General features: G+C 52.7%; 1 protein-coding gene across 2 annotated transcripts in view; it reads left to right on the forward strand.

The window, feature by feature from the left end:
* EPHB3 (EPH receptor B3) overlaps nt 1-14,797 on the forward strand; it is an 83,133-nt gene extending 68,336 nt beyond the window's left edge. Inside the window, exons 4-15 of one of the 2 annotated variants that reach the window (XM_083739319.1) lie at nt 157-492; nt 2,756-2,880; nt 4,151-4,319; nt 4,438-4,543; nt 6,049-6,101; nt 7,137-7,259; nt 7,387-7,634; nt 8,995-9,210; nt 9,659-9,823; nt 9,910-10,103; nt 10,431-10,586; nt 13,448-14,797. In XM_083739319.1, coding sequence (XP_083595445.1) covers nt 157-492; nt 2,756-2,880; nt 4,151-4,319; nt 4,438-4,543; nt 6,049-6,101; nt 7,137-7,259; nt 7,387-7,634; nt 8,995-9,210; nt 9,659-9,823; nt 9,910-10,103; nt 10,431-10,586; nt 13,448-13,556 — 2,000 coding nt within the window. In that variant the 3' untranslated portion in view covers nt 13,557-14,797. The remainder of the gene's footprint in view (nt 1-156; nt 493-2,755; nt 2,881-4,150; nt 4,320-4,437; nt 4,544-6,048; nt 6,102-7,136; nt 7,260-7,386; nt 7,635-8,994; nt 9,211-9,658; nt 9,824-9,909; nt 10,104-10,430; nt 10,587-13,447) is intronic. The other variant, XM_083739320.1, reaches the window with a different exon arrangement.
* The last annotated feature ends 729 nt before the right edge of the window (nt 14,798-15,526 follow it).

Below are 15,526 nucleotides of genomic sequence, written 5' to 3' on the forward strand. Positions count from 1 at the left end.
GTATGCAAAACTCGTCAAAGACTCATGCGCCTTTTTTGTAAATGCTGAGCAACGTTTTATTTTATTTTTGGAGAGGGGTGGCGAAAGGCTCTGGGGAAAGCCCAGCTTTGAGGGTAAGTCTTTCGGGGACTTGAGCCTCTTTTGATCCCGTGGCAGGTGTCCCGTCGGCCCCGCGCAACGTCATATCCAATGTGAACGAAACATCCCTGGTGCTGGAGTGGAGTGAGCCCCGCGACTCTGGGGGCCGGGACGACCTGCTCTACAACGTCATCTGCAAGAAGTGCAGCGTGGAGCGCCGGCTGTGCATGCGCTGCGACGACAACGTGGAGTTTGTCCCCCGCCAACTCGGCCTGACCGAGAGGCACATTTACATCAGCAACCTCATGGCTCACACACAGTACACCTTCGAGATCCAGGCCGTCAACGGAGTCTCAAGCAAGAGCCTCCAGAACCCCCAGTTTGCCTCTGTCAACATCACCACCAACCAGGCAGGTGAGTGCTTCATGGGAAAGGGAGGGCAGCTGCCTAGGCTCTCCCTGGCAATCTCTGCCGAGCCAGCGGTGAAGCAGGAACCTCTGGGGCTGAGGCCCTTTCATGCCAAACAGGCCTTGAACTTGGAGTCCTGGAGCTGCCATGGATTCCTGTAAGTGTGTTGGGCATCTGGTTGTGCATCTAGCCAAGGATTTAAGGTTGCTGTTGTAGAGAACGTAAATGGTGTTGGTGGTTCTTGCTTAAAGAATTGGGAAGGAGCCTTACGGTAACTACGTCCTTTGTTTCTAAAATCTTGCCCGAGGCTTGTTTGTTTTTAATGAGTTTGTACGCATTTCCCCTCCTTTGATGAAATGAGCCAGTGTGATGGCCTTCCAGGCTCCCCAGACCTTGGATCCACCTTTCTAGAGCTGAAGGAAGTTTGGAAGAGAGATGTTCTTTCCGACTTCTTCATCCATCTCTATGCCCTTTTCCAGGCTCAGATCGATTCTCCTGGAGCTGGCTTTTACTCAGATCTCTTGGGACGGGGGGAGAGTGATACGAGGAAGGGAAGTGTCCAGATGAGTGGCTCCAGCACTCATTCAGAAATACAAATGTGGGTCCACTGACCTCCAAAGATTGGGGGCTCCTGTTGTGGAGTCAGGATGGCCAGGGCCAGCTCTCCCATGAGACAAGGTGAAGCAAATGCCACAGGCAGCAAGATCCCCGGGGATCCAAGAACACATTGCTCACTTCTGCTGCCAGACCTGCTGTCTCCTCAGCAACCCTCTTCCCAAATGCTGCCTCCACAGCGGCCTCTCGGTGAATAGGAGGCACTGCTGATCTCCTCCCACCCTCTGTTACCAATGTTGATTTTCATCTCCCCCCCCCCCCTGCTCATGGCGTAGATATTCACTCCCCTCTTCTTCCCTGGCAAGGGGGTGCCATTTTGTGGTTTGCCTCAGGTGCCAAAATGTATTGAGCCAGCCCTGATAGTGGGCATCATTCCATGTTGCCCCAAAGACAGCTGTTCCGATGTGACCAGTGGGAAATTGCTGGTGGAGCTTGATGAAGGGCTACCGACCTTTCCAGAAGGCTGCCTCTGTTGGGATATGCAATAGAGGAAGCGAAAAGGGTTTCCGTTCTGGATGATGGACTGGATCTTCCAGCTCAGGCCCTGCATTCCAGTGGCTTAGCAGACACGTTGGCGCCTATCATGCCTTTCACAGTGACCTGTTTGACACAGCGAATGGAACGCCAGTTGGCTCTCCAGTGGATTTGAGCCATTTTTAGTGGTCTTGCGAATGCTTCGTTGTGCCTCCAGCTTTATTTGAGTCCTGGAAATCTTAGAAAATGGCAGTAGAAATCTGGCCAAGGAGCCCCACCCTTTTTGGGGCCAAGGAACACATTTGGAAAATCAAACATTCATGCTGGAGAAAACAATTCACATAAGAAATACTGGTGATTCTCAGACTTGCAAAACACCGAAATGTAACCCCACAAAACAAGCAAAACACAGGTGAAATAGACAGGCAAAATTCACCTCCAAAACAGGCAGCGCAAACACACGCAACCTAACAAGAAAATTGCAGGTGAACCCCTGGCTTCCAAAAAAAACCAACTGCCCAAAATACAGGGAAAGCACCCCAAAAGCACCAGGGTGGCCCCCATCTTCAGAAAAAAATAATGCATCCAAGGAAATGGCTATTCCTCAAACTTACAAAGCACCTGCAGGTTTGCCTCCCCCCCCCTTACTTGAATGTTTTGGATGGGAGCTGGAAGACCAGGCTGCTTTCTTTCCTTTGAGCACCCAAATCAGGCCCAGAAGATGCTAGAGCAGCCTTTCTCAACCTGTGGGTCCCCAGATGTTGTAGAGCTACAACTCCCATCACCCGTATCTAGCAAGGCCAGAGCTCAGGGATGATGGGAGTTGTAGTCCAACAACATCTGGGGACCCACAGGTTGAGAACCGCTGCCATAGAGAAAGGAAAGGAAGCTGGAAGCCTGCTAGCCCAGCTGCTGCTGGCTCCTTAAAAAGAGAGAGACAATAACAATCTTTATGAAAGGCGTTTTGAAAATCAGGAGTGATGGGGAGCCCTGATGGACCCCAAGAGAAATATGGGGGGGGGGGGGACAGAGGCACCAAGGTGTCTTTGGGTGTTGCATTGAGGACCTCAGCGACTCACATGTTCATCCCTCGAGTTGTCTGTCAGGGGAGCCGAATCAGTTGTTATTTCTGCTGATAAGGAGGGAGACTGATGCTTCTTCTCCCCCCCCCCCTCCACAGCTCCTTCAGCAGTTCCCACAATGCATCTGCACGGCAGCACGGGAAGCAGCATGACTCTTTCCTGGGAGCCTCCGAAACAGCCCAATGGGATCATCCTGGACTACGAGATAAAGTACTTTGAGAAGGTAAAGCTAATCCTCTGGCAGGGACGTGGCGGGCACACTTCAGCTTGACAAACGCTCGGCGCACTTCTTTTCCCGCTGAGAGGGGAATTAGTGTGCTGAATTCTACCGGCCAAACAGGAAGACCTCCGTTCAAATCTTGCTGTTTGTGCCGCCGCCCTGCCTGCAAGGTAGCGGGCTGGGGTGATGCTGGCATACTTGACAGGGGTGGTTGTGATGATTGCTGCAGAGATGGGGGAATATGGACGGTGGGAGTTGGGGAACATCATCATCTGGAGGGTGCTGGATTCTACTCCATATATAACAAAACACTTTAGCAATGAGAGGTGCTGTACAGAGCAACGGTTAATGACAGCAGCAACAAATAATGACAATTAGCTATGATAAGGAGGAGAGAATGCAGGTTATTTCATGGAAGAAGTATCTTATCAATGCACAGCTTTCCCAGGCTGCCTTTCTGTAGAGAAAACCACTAGAAAGTTGTGCAAAGGAGAATTCTGGGGTGACCTTGAATGCCTTCGCTCTGCGTGTCCCTTTCTTGTAAAGGTAAAGGGACCCTGACCATTAGGTCCAGTTGTGGCCGACTCTGGAGTTGTGGCGCTCATCTTGCTTTATTGGCCGAGGGAGCCGGCATGCAGCTTCCGGGTCATGTGGCCAGCATGACTAAGCCGCTTCTGGCGAACCAGAGCAGCGCACGGAAACGTCGTTTACCTTCCCGCCAGAGCGGTACCTATTTATCTACTTGCACTTTGACGTGCTTTTGAACTGCTAGGTTGGCAGGAGCAGGGACCGAGCAACGGGAGCTCATCCTGTTGTGGGGATTCGAACTGCCAACCTTCTGATCGACAAGTCCTAGGCTCTGTGGTTTAACCCACAGTGCCACCCGCGTTCCTGTCCCTTCCTGTAGAGCCGCCTAAAGCAGGTGTGGGGAACCTTTGGCCCTCTAGGTGTTAGAAACACAAGAAGAGCTTGTTGGATAAGTCCAATGGCCCATTTAGTCCAGCATCCTGTTCTCACAGTGGCCAACCAGATGCCTGTGGGAAACCTGCAAGCAGGATTCGAGCACAAGAGCAACTCTACCTTCCTGCGGTTTCCAGCAACTGGTCTTCATAAGCATTGCTGCCTCCTACTGTGGAAGCAGAAGACAGCCATCAGGGCTAGTAGCCTTTGATTGCCGTTCCTCCATGAATTAGTCTAATCCTCTTTTTAAACCATCCAAGTCGGGGAAGGGCTGGATGTGACCCTGAGATGCCCCTTTTCTCTTTCACTGCAGCAAGAGCAGAGTGACGGCATCGCCAACACCGTCACCAGCCAGAAGAACAACGTGCGCCTGGAAGGGCTGAAGTCCAACTCTGCCTACATAGTGCAGGTCCGGGCTCGTACGGTGGCTGGCTATGGGATGTACAGCCTCCCCATGGAGTTTCGGACGCCAGTGGAGGATGGTATGAGCTCTGCACCTTCCCCTCCCTTCCCCACAGGCTTCTGCCGTCCAAGCATCTCCCTTCCTTCTCCACTCCCACCTTCCAACACTCTTCCTCCCTTTTCTTCCTCTCCTAACAGGCTCCAGTAGCAAGAGCTTCCAGGAACTGCCTCTTATCGTGGGCTCGGCTACCGCAGGCCTCGTCTTCGTGATCGCGGTCGTGGTGATAGCCATTGTCTGCTTCAGGTACCGGCGGGGACAAGGGAGAGCCTGAGCTCTGGGGAGGGGGGTGACTATTCATTCTGTCAAGGATTGGATCTGCCTATATTGGTGGTAGCCAATTTGTGGTGCTGTCCAGATGTTTTGGACTATGGCCCCCATTCCTCCAGATGTTGCTAGACACTCAACTCCCAGCATGGCCGGTGGTCAGGGGTGGTAATCCACAGGGTCCAGAGGGCACCACGTTGTCTATCCCTGGCTTGCATGAACAAGCAAAAGTCTTGCGGCACCTCCAAGACCGATTGATTATGACTTAAGTCGGGGACAGGGAGACTTCGCCTTTCTAGAAGTTGTTGGACTCCCATTTCGCATTGTCCCTGAGCATGGATCCAGTGCTGGAAATTAGCCAGTCGCAAGGCGCATTTTGCGACTGGTGCGAGTCCCATTGCGACTGCATGGAGATCTCTGAATGCCAGGTTGGCAGATGGGGAAAGCAAGACGTCACTTATGGAAAGATTTGAAGTATTTTCCCCGAAGCTTGCATTTGCCTTATTCTGGACTGCTTTATTTGATGCTTTGATGTATTGTAAACTGTTTTGAGATTTGTTCTTTAAAATATAAAGTGGTATAGAAATGAAACCAACAACAATAAAGATCTCATCAGGGGTGGGGGGAGGTGCCTAGACATTCCATTGTAGCGACCTCAACCATGGCTTAAGGTGCTATTTGGTGATCACCTTATATATATATACAGTGGAACCTCTACTTACGGACATCATCCATTCCGGAGGTCCATCCGCTGGTCAAAATGGGATGCTAGAAGAGGCATCTTGTGCATGTGCGCATTCGGTGGTAGTGCGCTTCTGCACATGCGCAGGTGGCAGAAGCCGCATGTGTGAATCGTGGCAAACCCAGTGTTTACTTCTGGGTTCGCCGTGAATGCAACTTGGATCGTCCGTGAGACGAGGCGTATGTAAGTCGAGGTTCCACTGTATATGAGTTTCTAACACTGCAGGGGTCATGCTGGTTAGGGCTGATAGTCGTTGCAGTTTGACGGCTTCTAGAAGAACCGCAGGTTCCCCCATCTCACCAACTTTCGTGGACTTGATTCCACTTCATCAGATGCATGGTGTGCAATTCTCAGTTGTCCATGTCTGTATAGATATCTGTATATCCACGGAGGGAAAGGGGAATTATAAGCTGCGAGGTCAGAGGGAAACAGAATGCGGAAAGTGCAGACTGTGGCCCTTCAATTAGAGGTGCAATGAATGTAGCTTAAGCACAGAAGCCCTTTATAGCACCCTGCCTTCATGGTATCCCAGGGCTGACTGAATATTCTCCAGCTATTATCTGTGCATGGATGATACTAACTGTGCAATGATAGATAACAGACCAAGAGGATGGGTGGAATAGATTTCGGCTCTCTGTGTGCAATGGTGTTCAGTGTTCCAGTGCTCAGGTTTTGGTGGAAAGATGACCAGGAGGCGGGTAATGTTGCAGGCTGTTTGATGCCTTCTTTTCTCTTTGGGCAGGAAGCAACAAAACAACACAGACTCGGAGTATACGGAGAAGCTGCAGCAATACAGTGAGTATCAAGCCAGGGGTGGCATGAGCACCTGAGTCACACAGGCATGTGAAGATTGTTTTTGTGGGTTCTGCTTTCTCAAGCTTGCATTTATTTCCCAGAGATGCCTGCATGCCTGTGTGTGCTCAGCAGCCCCAAAGGAGGCAGTCACCCTTGTTGCTCTTCGTCCTCTTTCTCCCATGGAAAGGTGGTACATAGCGGTGAGGATCATGTATCCTCACAACTGTGCTTCCTTATGGCAATTCCTGGCGGCATTCTTCCAACCCCAAGAACCTTTGCATTCCTTTTTGACAAAAGAGATTACAAGTTTCCAGCCCTCATTGTAATAAGGAAAAACTGTCCATAGTATTCAGAACAGGATTTTCCTTTACGGGTGTCACTGAATTGAAGGCATGTAAAAACCACCTTTTTAGTTTAAAAAGAAAAATAATTGCATAATTTGCCACTAGACCTACATTGGGCAAAAAGAATCCCGCCTTGCAGGGGGTTGGACTAGATGACCCTCGTGGTCCTTTCCAACTCCACAATTCTATAATTATATGATTCTAATCTCAGGGATGGGATGCGGGTGGCGCTGTGGGTAAAACCTCAGCGCCTAGGACTTGCTGATCGCATGGTCGGCGGTTCGAATCCCCGCGGCGGGGTGCGCTCCCGTCGTTCGGTCCCAGCGCCTGCCAACCTAGCAGTTCGAAAGCACGCCGGGTGCAAGTAGATAAATAGGGACCGCTTACCAGCAGGAAGGTAAACGGCGTTTCCGTGTGCTGCACTGGCTCGCCAGATGCAGCTTTGTCACGCTGGCCACGTGACCCGGAAGTGTCTGCAGACAGCGCTGGCCCCCGGCCTATAGAGTGAGATGGGCACACAACCCTAGAGTTTGTCAAAACTGGTCCGTACGGGCAGGGGTACTTTTACCTTTACCTTTAATCTTAGGGATAATCAAGAACCTAGGCGAGTCAAACTTAAATGAGCCCCAGATATGTCTATCTATTGTGATAAAAGCATGGGTCCTTATCCATCGCTTCTCTGTCCTTGCAGTCACTCCAGGGATGAAGGTTTATATTGACCCTTTCACTTATGAGGACCCCAATGAAGCCGTCCGGGAGTTTGCCAAGGAAATCGACATTTCGTGCGTGAAAATCGAGGAGGTGATTGGAGCAGGCAAGTCACCTGATGGCAGCCCAGCTCCTCCCTTTCACCGAGGGAAGAGGAGGGGGTGGGGTCTGACCGTGCTCTCGGTGGGTGTGGCCACTCACTTGCATCATGTGACCATCTTGCCCTCCTGCAGGTGAATTCGGAGAAGTCTGCCGGGGTCGCCTCAAGCTTCCAGGCAGGAGGGAGATCTTTGTGGCCATCAAAACACTGAAAGTGGGCTACACGGACCGGCAGAGGAGAGATTTCCTGAGCGAGGCCAGCATCATGGGGCAGTTTGACCACCCAAACATCATTCACCTGGAGGGGGTGGTCACCAAGAGCCGACCCGTCATGATAGTCACGGAGTTCATGGAGAACTGTGCCCTCGACTCCTTCCTGCGGGTGAGCAGGACTCCCTGGTCTTTCAAGAGCTTCCTGGGATCTTTTCAAGCAGATTATTATTATTATTATTATTATTATTATTATTATTATTATTATTTATTCATACCCCTTCTCCAGCCACTCTGGGCGGCTTTCAACAGAATATTAAAATACAATAGTCTATTAAACATTGAAAGCTTCCCTAAACAGGCTGCCTTCAGATGTCTTCTAAAAGTTTGGTAGTTGTTTATCTCTTTGACATCTGTAGGGTGTCACTACCGTTCCACAGGGCGGGTGCCACTACCGAGAAGGCCCTCTGCCTGGTTCCCTGTAGCTTGGCTTCTTGCAGTGTGGGAACTGCCAGCAGCATACTCCATTATCGTTGGACCTTCTTCCTTCCATTTCTGCACATATAGAATCCAAGCTGCTGTTGGTACATACATAGACAACTTTAACATTTTTTTTGGGAGGGGCGAATTTCAGCCCCTATCATTCCTAACAGAAACTCTTCAAGCTTTATAAATATAGTCATCCTCGTGGTCTTTTCCAATTCTGAGCCATATTCAACCCATCAAATGTGGATGTGTTGCTCCAATGTTTGGCAGAGGTTGCTTGTGTGTGTACGTGCACCATGGCAAGTGTGCTGGGCCCGGGGGTAACCCGTGAAACGCGGTCCAGGACCGGACCAGAATCCAAAGGTTCTGCTAGGAGTCAGTCCAACAGGGCCAAGGCAGTACATGAGGCAGGGAACCAGGCAAGGACAAGTACAGGATCTCAGGCAGGATCTAGCACACAGCAATGTTGCTCCCGCAACTTAGGGCGGGGTCCGACAGCCTCTTATCTTTGTAGGGGCAGCAGCCGGTCCTGACCCCCCGGCACCTCACCTTCCTGTTTTGCCTGAAGGCAAGCACTCCTCCTGCGAGTACTCAGGTCTATCCTTCTCTCAGACCTCAGTCTCTGCAACTCGGGAGACATCGGTGGGTTACTAGACCCAGGGGCCGCCTCAGCTTCCCCTGACCCAACTGGTAGTGGAGCAGCTGTAAGTGATGGCCCAGTTGAAGGCAACAAGGTAATTTCTGCATCTGGAGCCAGGGCAGGCTCAGGCCCCTGACTAGGCCCAGCTGGTGTTTGTTGCAGGGGAACCTGTGCAGACTGGGACTCTTCAGGATCAGGCCCCAGACTTGGTTCAGATGATGCCTGAGGCAAAGGATCCGGTGCAGACTGAGTCTCCTCTGGTTCCGAGTCTGAGCCCAAGTCCCAGGCCATGACAGCAAGATTCCTAAGGATAGGCAGGGAAACAGCACATGGAGAGCTGATCTTTCCAAACCTGAGTCGAAGGGAGCAATTCTTTCTGACCCCTCTCTGCTTGTTCCACCAACAGCTGAATGATGGGCAGTTCACGGTGATCCAGCTGGTTGGCATGCTTCGCGGCATTGCCGCTGGCATGAAGTACCTGTCTGAGATGAACTACGTGCACCGGGACCTGGCGGCCCGCAACATCTTGGTCAACAGCAACCTGGTGTGCAAAGTGTCCGACTTTGGGCTCTCGCGCTTCTTGGAGGACGACCCCGCGGACCCCACCTACACCAGCTCGCTGGTATGTGATACCCTTGCCGCCATGCCCTGTCCCTCTTCTCTCAGAGGCCTGGCAGAGGAGCCTTGTCCAAGGACTGGTCTCTCCGCACAGAGATATCTAGGGCCTCTTGCACGCTACAAGGAAACACTGTGGGGAAGGAAGAGTTACCCCAATGAGGCCAGAACTAGAATTAAGAAGAGCGCGGAAAAATATGCCGAGGGAAGTACTAGTGGAAGGTCTCCATCTTTGGGAAGAGACCATAGCCTAGTGGTTAGAGCCACTGCTTGGCTTCCCGGTTCAGTCCCCAATGGTGTCTCCGGGTAGAGACCCTTTGTCTGAAAACTTGGGAGAGCCTGATGCATTATAGTTTAAAAATAAATAAATTGGAATGCAACTCTCATTAGCCCGGCATAATCAGACTGACCCCATCTCCCTCCTGGAGGGGTTGGCGCTAATTAACGGTGTCAAGTGTCTCTTCCCGCAGGGCGGCAAGATCCCGATCCGGTGGACGGCCCCGGAAGCCATCGCCTACCGCAAGTTCACGTCTGCCAGCGACGTGTGGAGCTACGGGATCGTCATGTGGGAGGTGATGTCCTACGGCGAAAGACCTTACTGGGATATGTCCAACCAGGATGTAAGTACGGCCTCCTCCCGTGTAGGAGAAGGAGAGGTGCAGGAGCAAAAGCGCCCCTACGTGACCCCTTACCTGTTTCTCACTAGGTGATCAACGCTGTGGAGCAAGACTACCGCCTTCCACCGCCCATGGACTGCCCCACGGCGCTGCACCAGCTCATGCTGGACTGCTGGGTGCGCGACCGCAACCTCCGGCCCAAGTTCTCGCAGATCGTGAACACGCTCGACAAGCTGATCCGCAACGCGGCCAGCCTGAAGGTCATCGCCAGCGTGCAATCTGGGTCAGTGCCGTTCGCCCCCTCACCCTCTCCAAGCACAGGCAACCTGCTGTGTCTGGACTAACTGTGCCAAGTTTCTAGCTCTCATGGAGGAAAAATAAATAAGCAAACCTCGGATATATCTATCTATGGCCTTGGGGGCTGGAGTCGGGCAGCAACCGGGGCTGGAGCGACGAGCAAAGAGGGTGGACAGGGAAGCACACAGCCGCCTTTAGCCTCCTCGCGTGCTACAGGACTGCCAGGACTGCCCCCTGCGGCTCAGCCCCACACGCAGCCCGCTCTCCCCCTCCTGAGCCTTGCCTGACCTCTGGGCTCTCTCATCCTTCGCAGCGTTTCCCAGCCCCTCCTGGACCGCACCGTTCCGGATTACACCACCTTCACGACTGTGGGCGACTGGCTCGACGCCATCAAAATGGGGCGGTACAAGGAGAACTTTGTCAACGCCGGATTCGCCTCCTTCGACCTGGTCGCCCAAATGACAGCCGAGTAAGTACGAGGGGGGGCGGGGCGGCGGGGCAAAGCACGCAGCGGCCCCAGGAGACCAGGCTGTTTCCGGTTAAGCCAGACAATGTTGCAGGGGAAGATTGGCACGTTATGTCACCTGGTTACGATCTCAGGGGCCAGGTGAGGACTGGAGCATGCTCACCAGGGATGCTACAAGCCACAGGGGAACAGAGATGGGCTTGTAGTTCCCTGGTCCATTTGTGGTGGGCAACCTAACGCCTGCTTTTGGCTAGGATGTGCTCAGAGTGTGCTGGACACGGCATACAGTTGAGACTTCTTGATGCTGTTAAGCAAGAGAGTGCCTACCCAGAGCCCCTGAACACAGAGGACGGAGCTGTTCAACGTCCCTGAATATGCAGCCGTGGTTTGTGTGAGACACATTGGTGGGCAGCAAGGAGTCAAGTACAGTCACATCTCGGGTTCAAGTAGTTCCGGGTTGAGAGTTTCCGGGTTGCACTCCGCGGTGACCCGGAAGTAACAGAACGCATTATGTCCGGGTTTCGCTGCTCGCACATGCGCAGGTGCTCAAAATGACGTCACGCGCATGCACAGATGCGGCAAATCGCGACCCACGCAGACACAGGTTGCGTTCGCTTCAGGATGCGTACAGGGCTCTGGAACGGATCCCATTCGCATCCAGAGGTAGCACTGTATATAATAATAATAATAATAATAATAATAATAATAATAATAATAATAATATTTCAAAAGCGGACTGCACCCGACTAAAGTTCTTGCAGTAGGCTGAGTATTCTTCTCCTCTTTAAAAGCTCTGCATCATGGGAAACAGACATCTTTCCAGGGGTGGGAAATGGCAAGGAAGTGGATTTGGGTGAAACTTTAGGAGAAGCACCCCAATGGTTATGGCATCTTAAGAAGGGGACAGACAACCTTGGGAAGCGGCTGTGATCTCTCCTTTGCTGGGCCTGCAGAAGCAGAAGCGTGATAGCCTCCTGCCAGGGACTATGTGGCCTCTAAGACCCCTCCCAGCTCCTTGATTCTGTGACCTCTCAAAATCATGCCCATTTTAATATGTCTGTTTATTACGCATTGCTCTACCAATCCTATGGAAGGGCGGAGACGGTGTGGGGCTCTAAAGCCCACTCCCTTGCGCTCTGAAAATCTGGCTCCCGCCATCCCCTTTTGACATTAGACTCCCGGAATTGTCCAATTTATTTTGTACCCTGTGTTTGCAGCTTTTAAGCACCAGTAACTGCCTGGCCACTGTCCGACGCTGGACTATGGCTACATTCACACCATACATTTAAAGCACCGTAAGACCCCTTTAAACAGCCAGGGCTTCCCCTAAAAGAACTCCAGGAGTTTTTAAAGGGTTCTGAGAACAGTTAGAAAAACCCCGTTCACTTCCCAGAACCACAATTCCCAGAGTGGTTTAACAGGCAGTCCTTCTGCGCAGGGAACTCTGGGAATTGTAGTCCTGGGAACAGGGGTCTCCTAGCAACCCTCAATGACCTTAACAAACTACACTTCCCAGGATTCTTTCGGGGAAGTCGCGACTCCTTTAAATGTGAGTGTTGCCCCAGGTGGAGCCTTTGCCTAACCCTACATTTCCCTTCAACATTTTTGGGTTTTGATTATCCACACCTGACCTCCATCATGCTGTCTTCTGTGTCCAGAGAGCCTCTCTTCATTCCTTGAATTTGGACTGTTGAATGAAATTCTCACCACCCTACCGGGCAGGGGTGGGTAGGTGGGTGGGTGGGGAGATGACAGTCTCTTGTAGACGATTCATCATCCGGGGTCACAACTCGCCATCTCCTGGTGCCAGCCCCTAGTCGAAAGATCCTTGCTACTGCCAAATGTGGCGAGCCGGCACTTGAGTATTTGCTGAGACCTTCATGGGACATGCATTCCATCAAGTCAATCCTCTTGTACTGACTTCACCACTGCCAAAAAAAAGCAAAGAAAGACTTTGAATTGGCCCTTTGTTAGGCCAGGGACTCAGAATCCCCCCGTGCCTTCGCTTGAGAACAGTGGTGCTCTGGATTTAAATGTCTTATTGCAGGGGTGGGAGTGGGTTCTGCAGAGGGCCATGTACACTGAGTCACTCTCTCCGGAATGTGCCAAGCCAGCCCCACTGCATCGAGGGCTCTCCTTTCTGTTCTGCTAGGTGGGGGCCTCCGGACGCCTGCCCCAGAGACCTTCTCTGATGGCACCGCTGCTCGAGAATGGTCCTGTCCGGGGCAGGGAGGTGTCCTCCATGTGTGGACTGTTCACAGAGCCTCCCCACCCAGCAAAAAAATAAATAAAAAATCCCCAGCTGGCTGCTTAAACACGGACTCTGTATTCTTAAGGTCCAGGGACACTAAGCACAGTCCTACCCAAGTGTCAAGTGGAGAGGAGGAAGGTCATCTGAAGGGGGCGGGCTGAAAAAGTCAATTCATGAAATGGAAGTCAGTTCATACCACTAAAAATAGAGTCTTGTCCATCCAGCACAGTGCTAAGTTGTGCTAAGATTTATGATTGCCCAGTGGAACTTCTGCCTTAAAAATTGTATTGCACTTGAGAACACTGTTTGCCTTGCGTGTTGGTGATTCTGACCACAGTGTTTTAATATAGGTCATTATTATTACCCCCCACGTTGCATCATTTTGGAGGGCACCTAGTGAGTTCATGGCCAGGGAGAGATCTGAACGCAACTCACACCTCTGAGCAAAAACACACTGCTCTCCACCACCAGCCCTCCCATTGATGCATCTGGTGGCAGGGAGTTCCATGGGTCAGCTGCACTTACTCCCTTTCCTGCGCTTACTGACACCCCGCAAAAACGGAGTTCCCCTTTCCGTGCATTGCTAACTCCTTTGCTCCCTGTGTCCTTCCAGGGACTTGCTCAGGATAGGAGTGACGCTAGCAGGACACCAGAAGAAGATTCTGAGCAGCATACAGGACATGAGGTTACAAATGAACCAAACGTTGCCAGTTCAGGTTTGACGGCTGAGGACTCTGGCTTGGAATGGACCCGACGGGGGAACCTCCCTGGGATTCTAGTTTGTGGTGCTGCCCAGCTTCCCGAGTGTGGGGCGGGGAGAGGTGTCATTCTCTCTCCACCCCTCAACCCTCCACCCCCATCTTTTTGCGTGGAGCCTATTGGCTTGTCAACAGACCTCTGGCAGGACGGACTAGGGTGGTCCTAGCTGGATTAACGGCACGCGGGGGGAGAGGCCTGAAGGAAACCCTGCCTTTTTCTTCTTTCCCCCCTTCCCCCCATTTTTTATTTCGCTGTTGCGTGCTCGCAATGGCGTGCCAGCAACGCGGAGCCTTCATATTGAAGGCGCATTATGGATGGGGCGGGGATGGAGGCACCAGCTCTCCCCCCTCACTGAGCCCCTTCCCCACTGCCCTCCAATGGTGCCATCGTTGACCTTTGGGCATCTCAGCCCTCGCTGCGGAAGATTCCTCTAACTCCACACTGCCCAAGAGGAACAGGAACCCCAGCCAACAAGCAAATGGAAAAGGCACCTGCCAGAGCCACTCTCCTCCCCAGGAAAGGGGCATCCAGCCGGGCGTTTTCCCCGCACGCCCAGAGACGATTGCGCCAGGGCCAGCTCTGCTCCCCGGGGCTGGCAGGGGGTGTCTGCAGGGAGAGATGGCGGCCGGTCCATTTGGGACCCTGAACGTTGGAACTACAAAGCCGGTGGTGGCGCCGGCGAGTTTTCTACGCAAAGGAGTTGGGTGACCCTGCTCCGCGTCTTGCAATCGCAGCCTTGGGTGTTTCCAGAGACCCGACAGCGCGAGTTTGCACAGAGATCACACGGACAGGCGGACGTTGATAGGCAGCAGGATTCGAGAGAAAGGGGAGGCTGAGCGGAGGAGCCTTGCAATCTCAGACCCCCCCCCCACTCCACACACCCCGCCACGACTTCCTCCCCACCTCATGTTTTATGCAGGAAGGAGCAGGCCCTGTCAGCCGCACGCCCATCTCTGCGGATCCTTTTCTTGACACACGCTATGATTGCTGCCAAAAAGACTGGAACACTTCCCTCTATTTCCCACCCACCCATTGCCCCCCCCCCGTTTCGTTTTGCTTTCTTCCGAAAGCCTCTGCAGCCCTGAGCCGAGGGGTCAGGAGGCTCCCTCGCGGAGGTGGCGAGCTTGCATGTGTACGAGTGCGTGTACTGGCCGTCTGGACCGTGCAAGAAGGCATGGGCCGAATAAAGGCAATAACAATTTTACTTGAGTTTCCTTCGATCGATCCCTCCCTCTCTCCCCTCTCCCTTTCTCCGCTGTACAGAACCCACAACACACACAAAATGCCAGGCACCTGCCCTTCCAACCTTCCTCTATTACAGAGTTTTTCTCCAGAAGGACGCGGGCCACGCTTTCCTTCCAGCCGCAGGCTACAAGCAACGAGACGTTGGGAGGACGTTGCGAATGGGGTGGCAGAGGCAACTGCAGAGTGCGGCCCCATGTCCTCCCGCCCTGCTGGTATCACAGAGTTGCTTTGTGCGTCTGTGTCCAGCTAACCTCTGTCTCCCTTACCCACAATGCCTCTCTTCTTCCTGCGCAGCTTTGCCCAGCCACAGTGGTCCCTGGTTTTGGACCTGGAGTTAGCAATGGCAGAGGGCAGGCAGGGAAAAGGGGTGAACCTCATCTGCTCTGGACTGCAAGGAGCAAACACAGAGGAGGGCGCTCTGGGTAGGAATGGGAAAGTTGTGGCTGCAAGGCGAGGCCCAAATCTCTCTTGTCTCTGCTCCATTCTCCTTTTTTTGGTCCTTGTACAAGGACAACCTTGGGTTGACACTGTGAAAGCTGAAAACAGATCTGAACTTGTTGGAGTGACCCTCCATGTGTTTTTGGAATCCCGCAATTGGCCCCACCAGTGGCCAGGGATGATGGGAGTCATAGCTCGGCCTCCTCATGAGCGCTCATAGGGTGTGTGTGTCCGTCCCCCCCAATCCCTG

This window comes from Podarcis gaigeae, assembly GCF_964106915.1.
Source record: "Podarcis gaigeae genome assembly, chromosome: 5".
In the NCBI taxonomy this organism is placed as follows: domain Eukaryota; kingdom Metazoa; phylum Chordata; class Lepidosauria; order Squamata; family Lacertidae; genus Podarcis; species Podarcis gaigeae.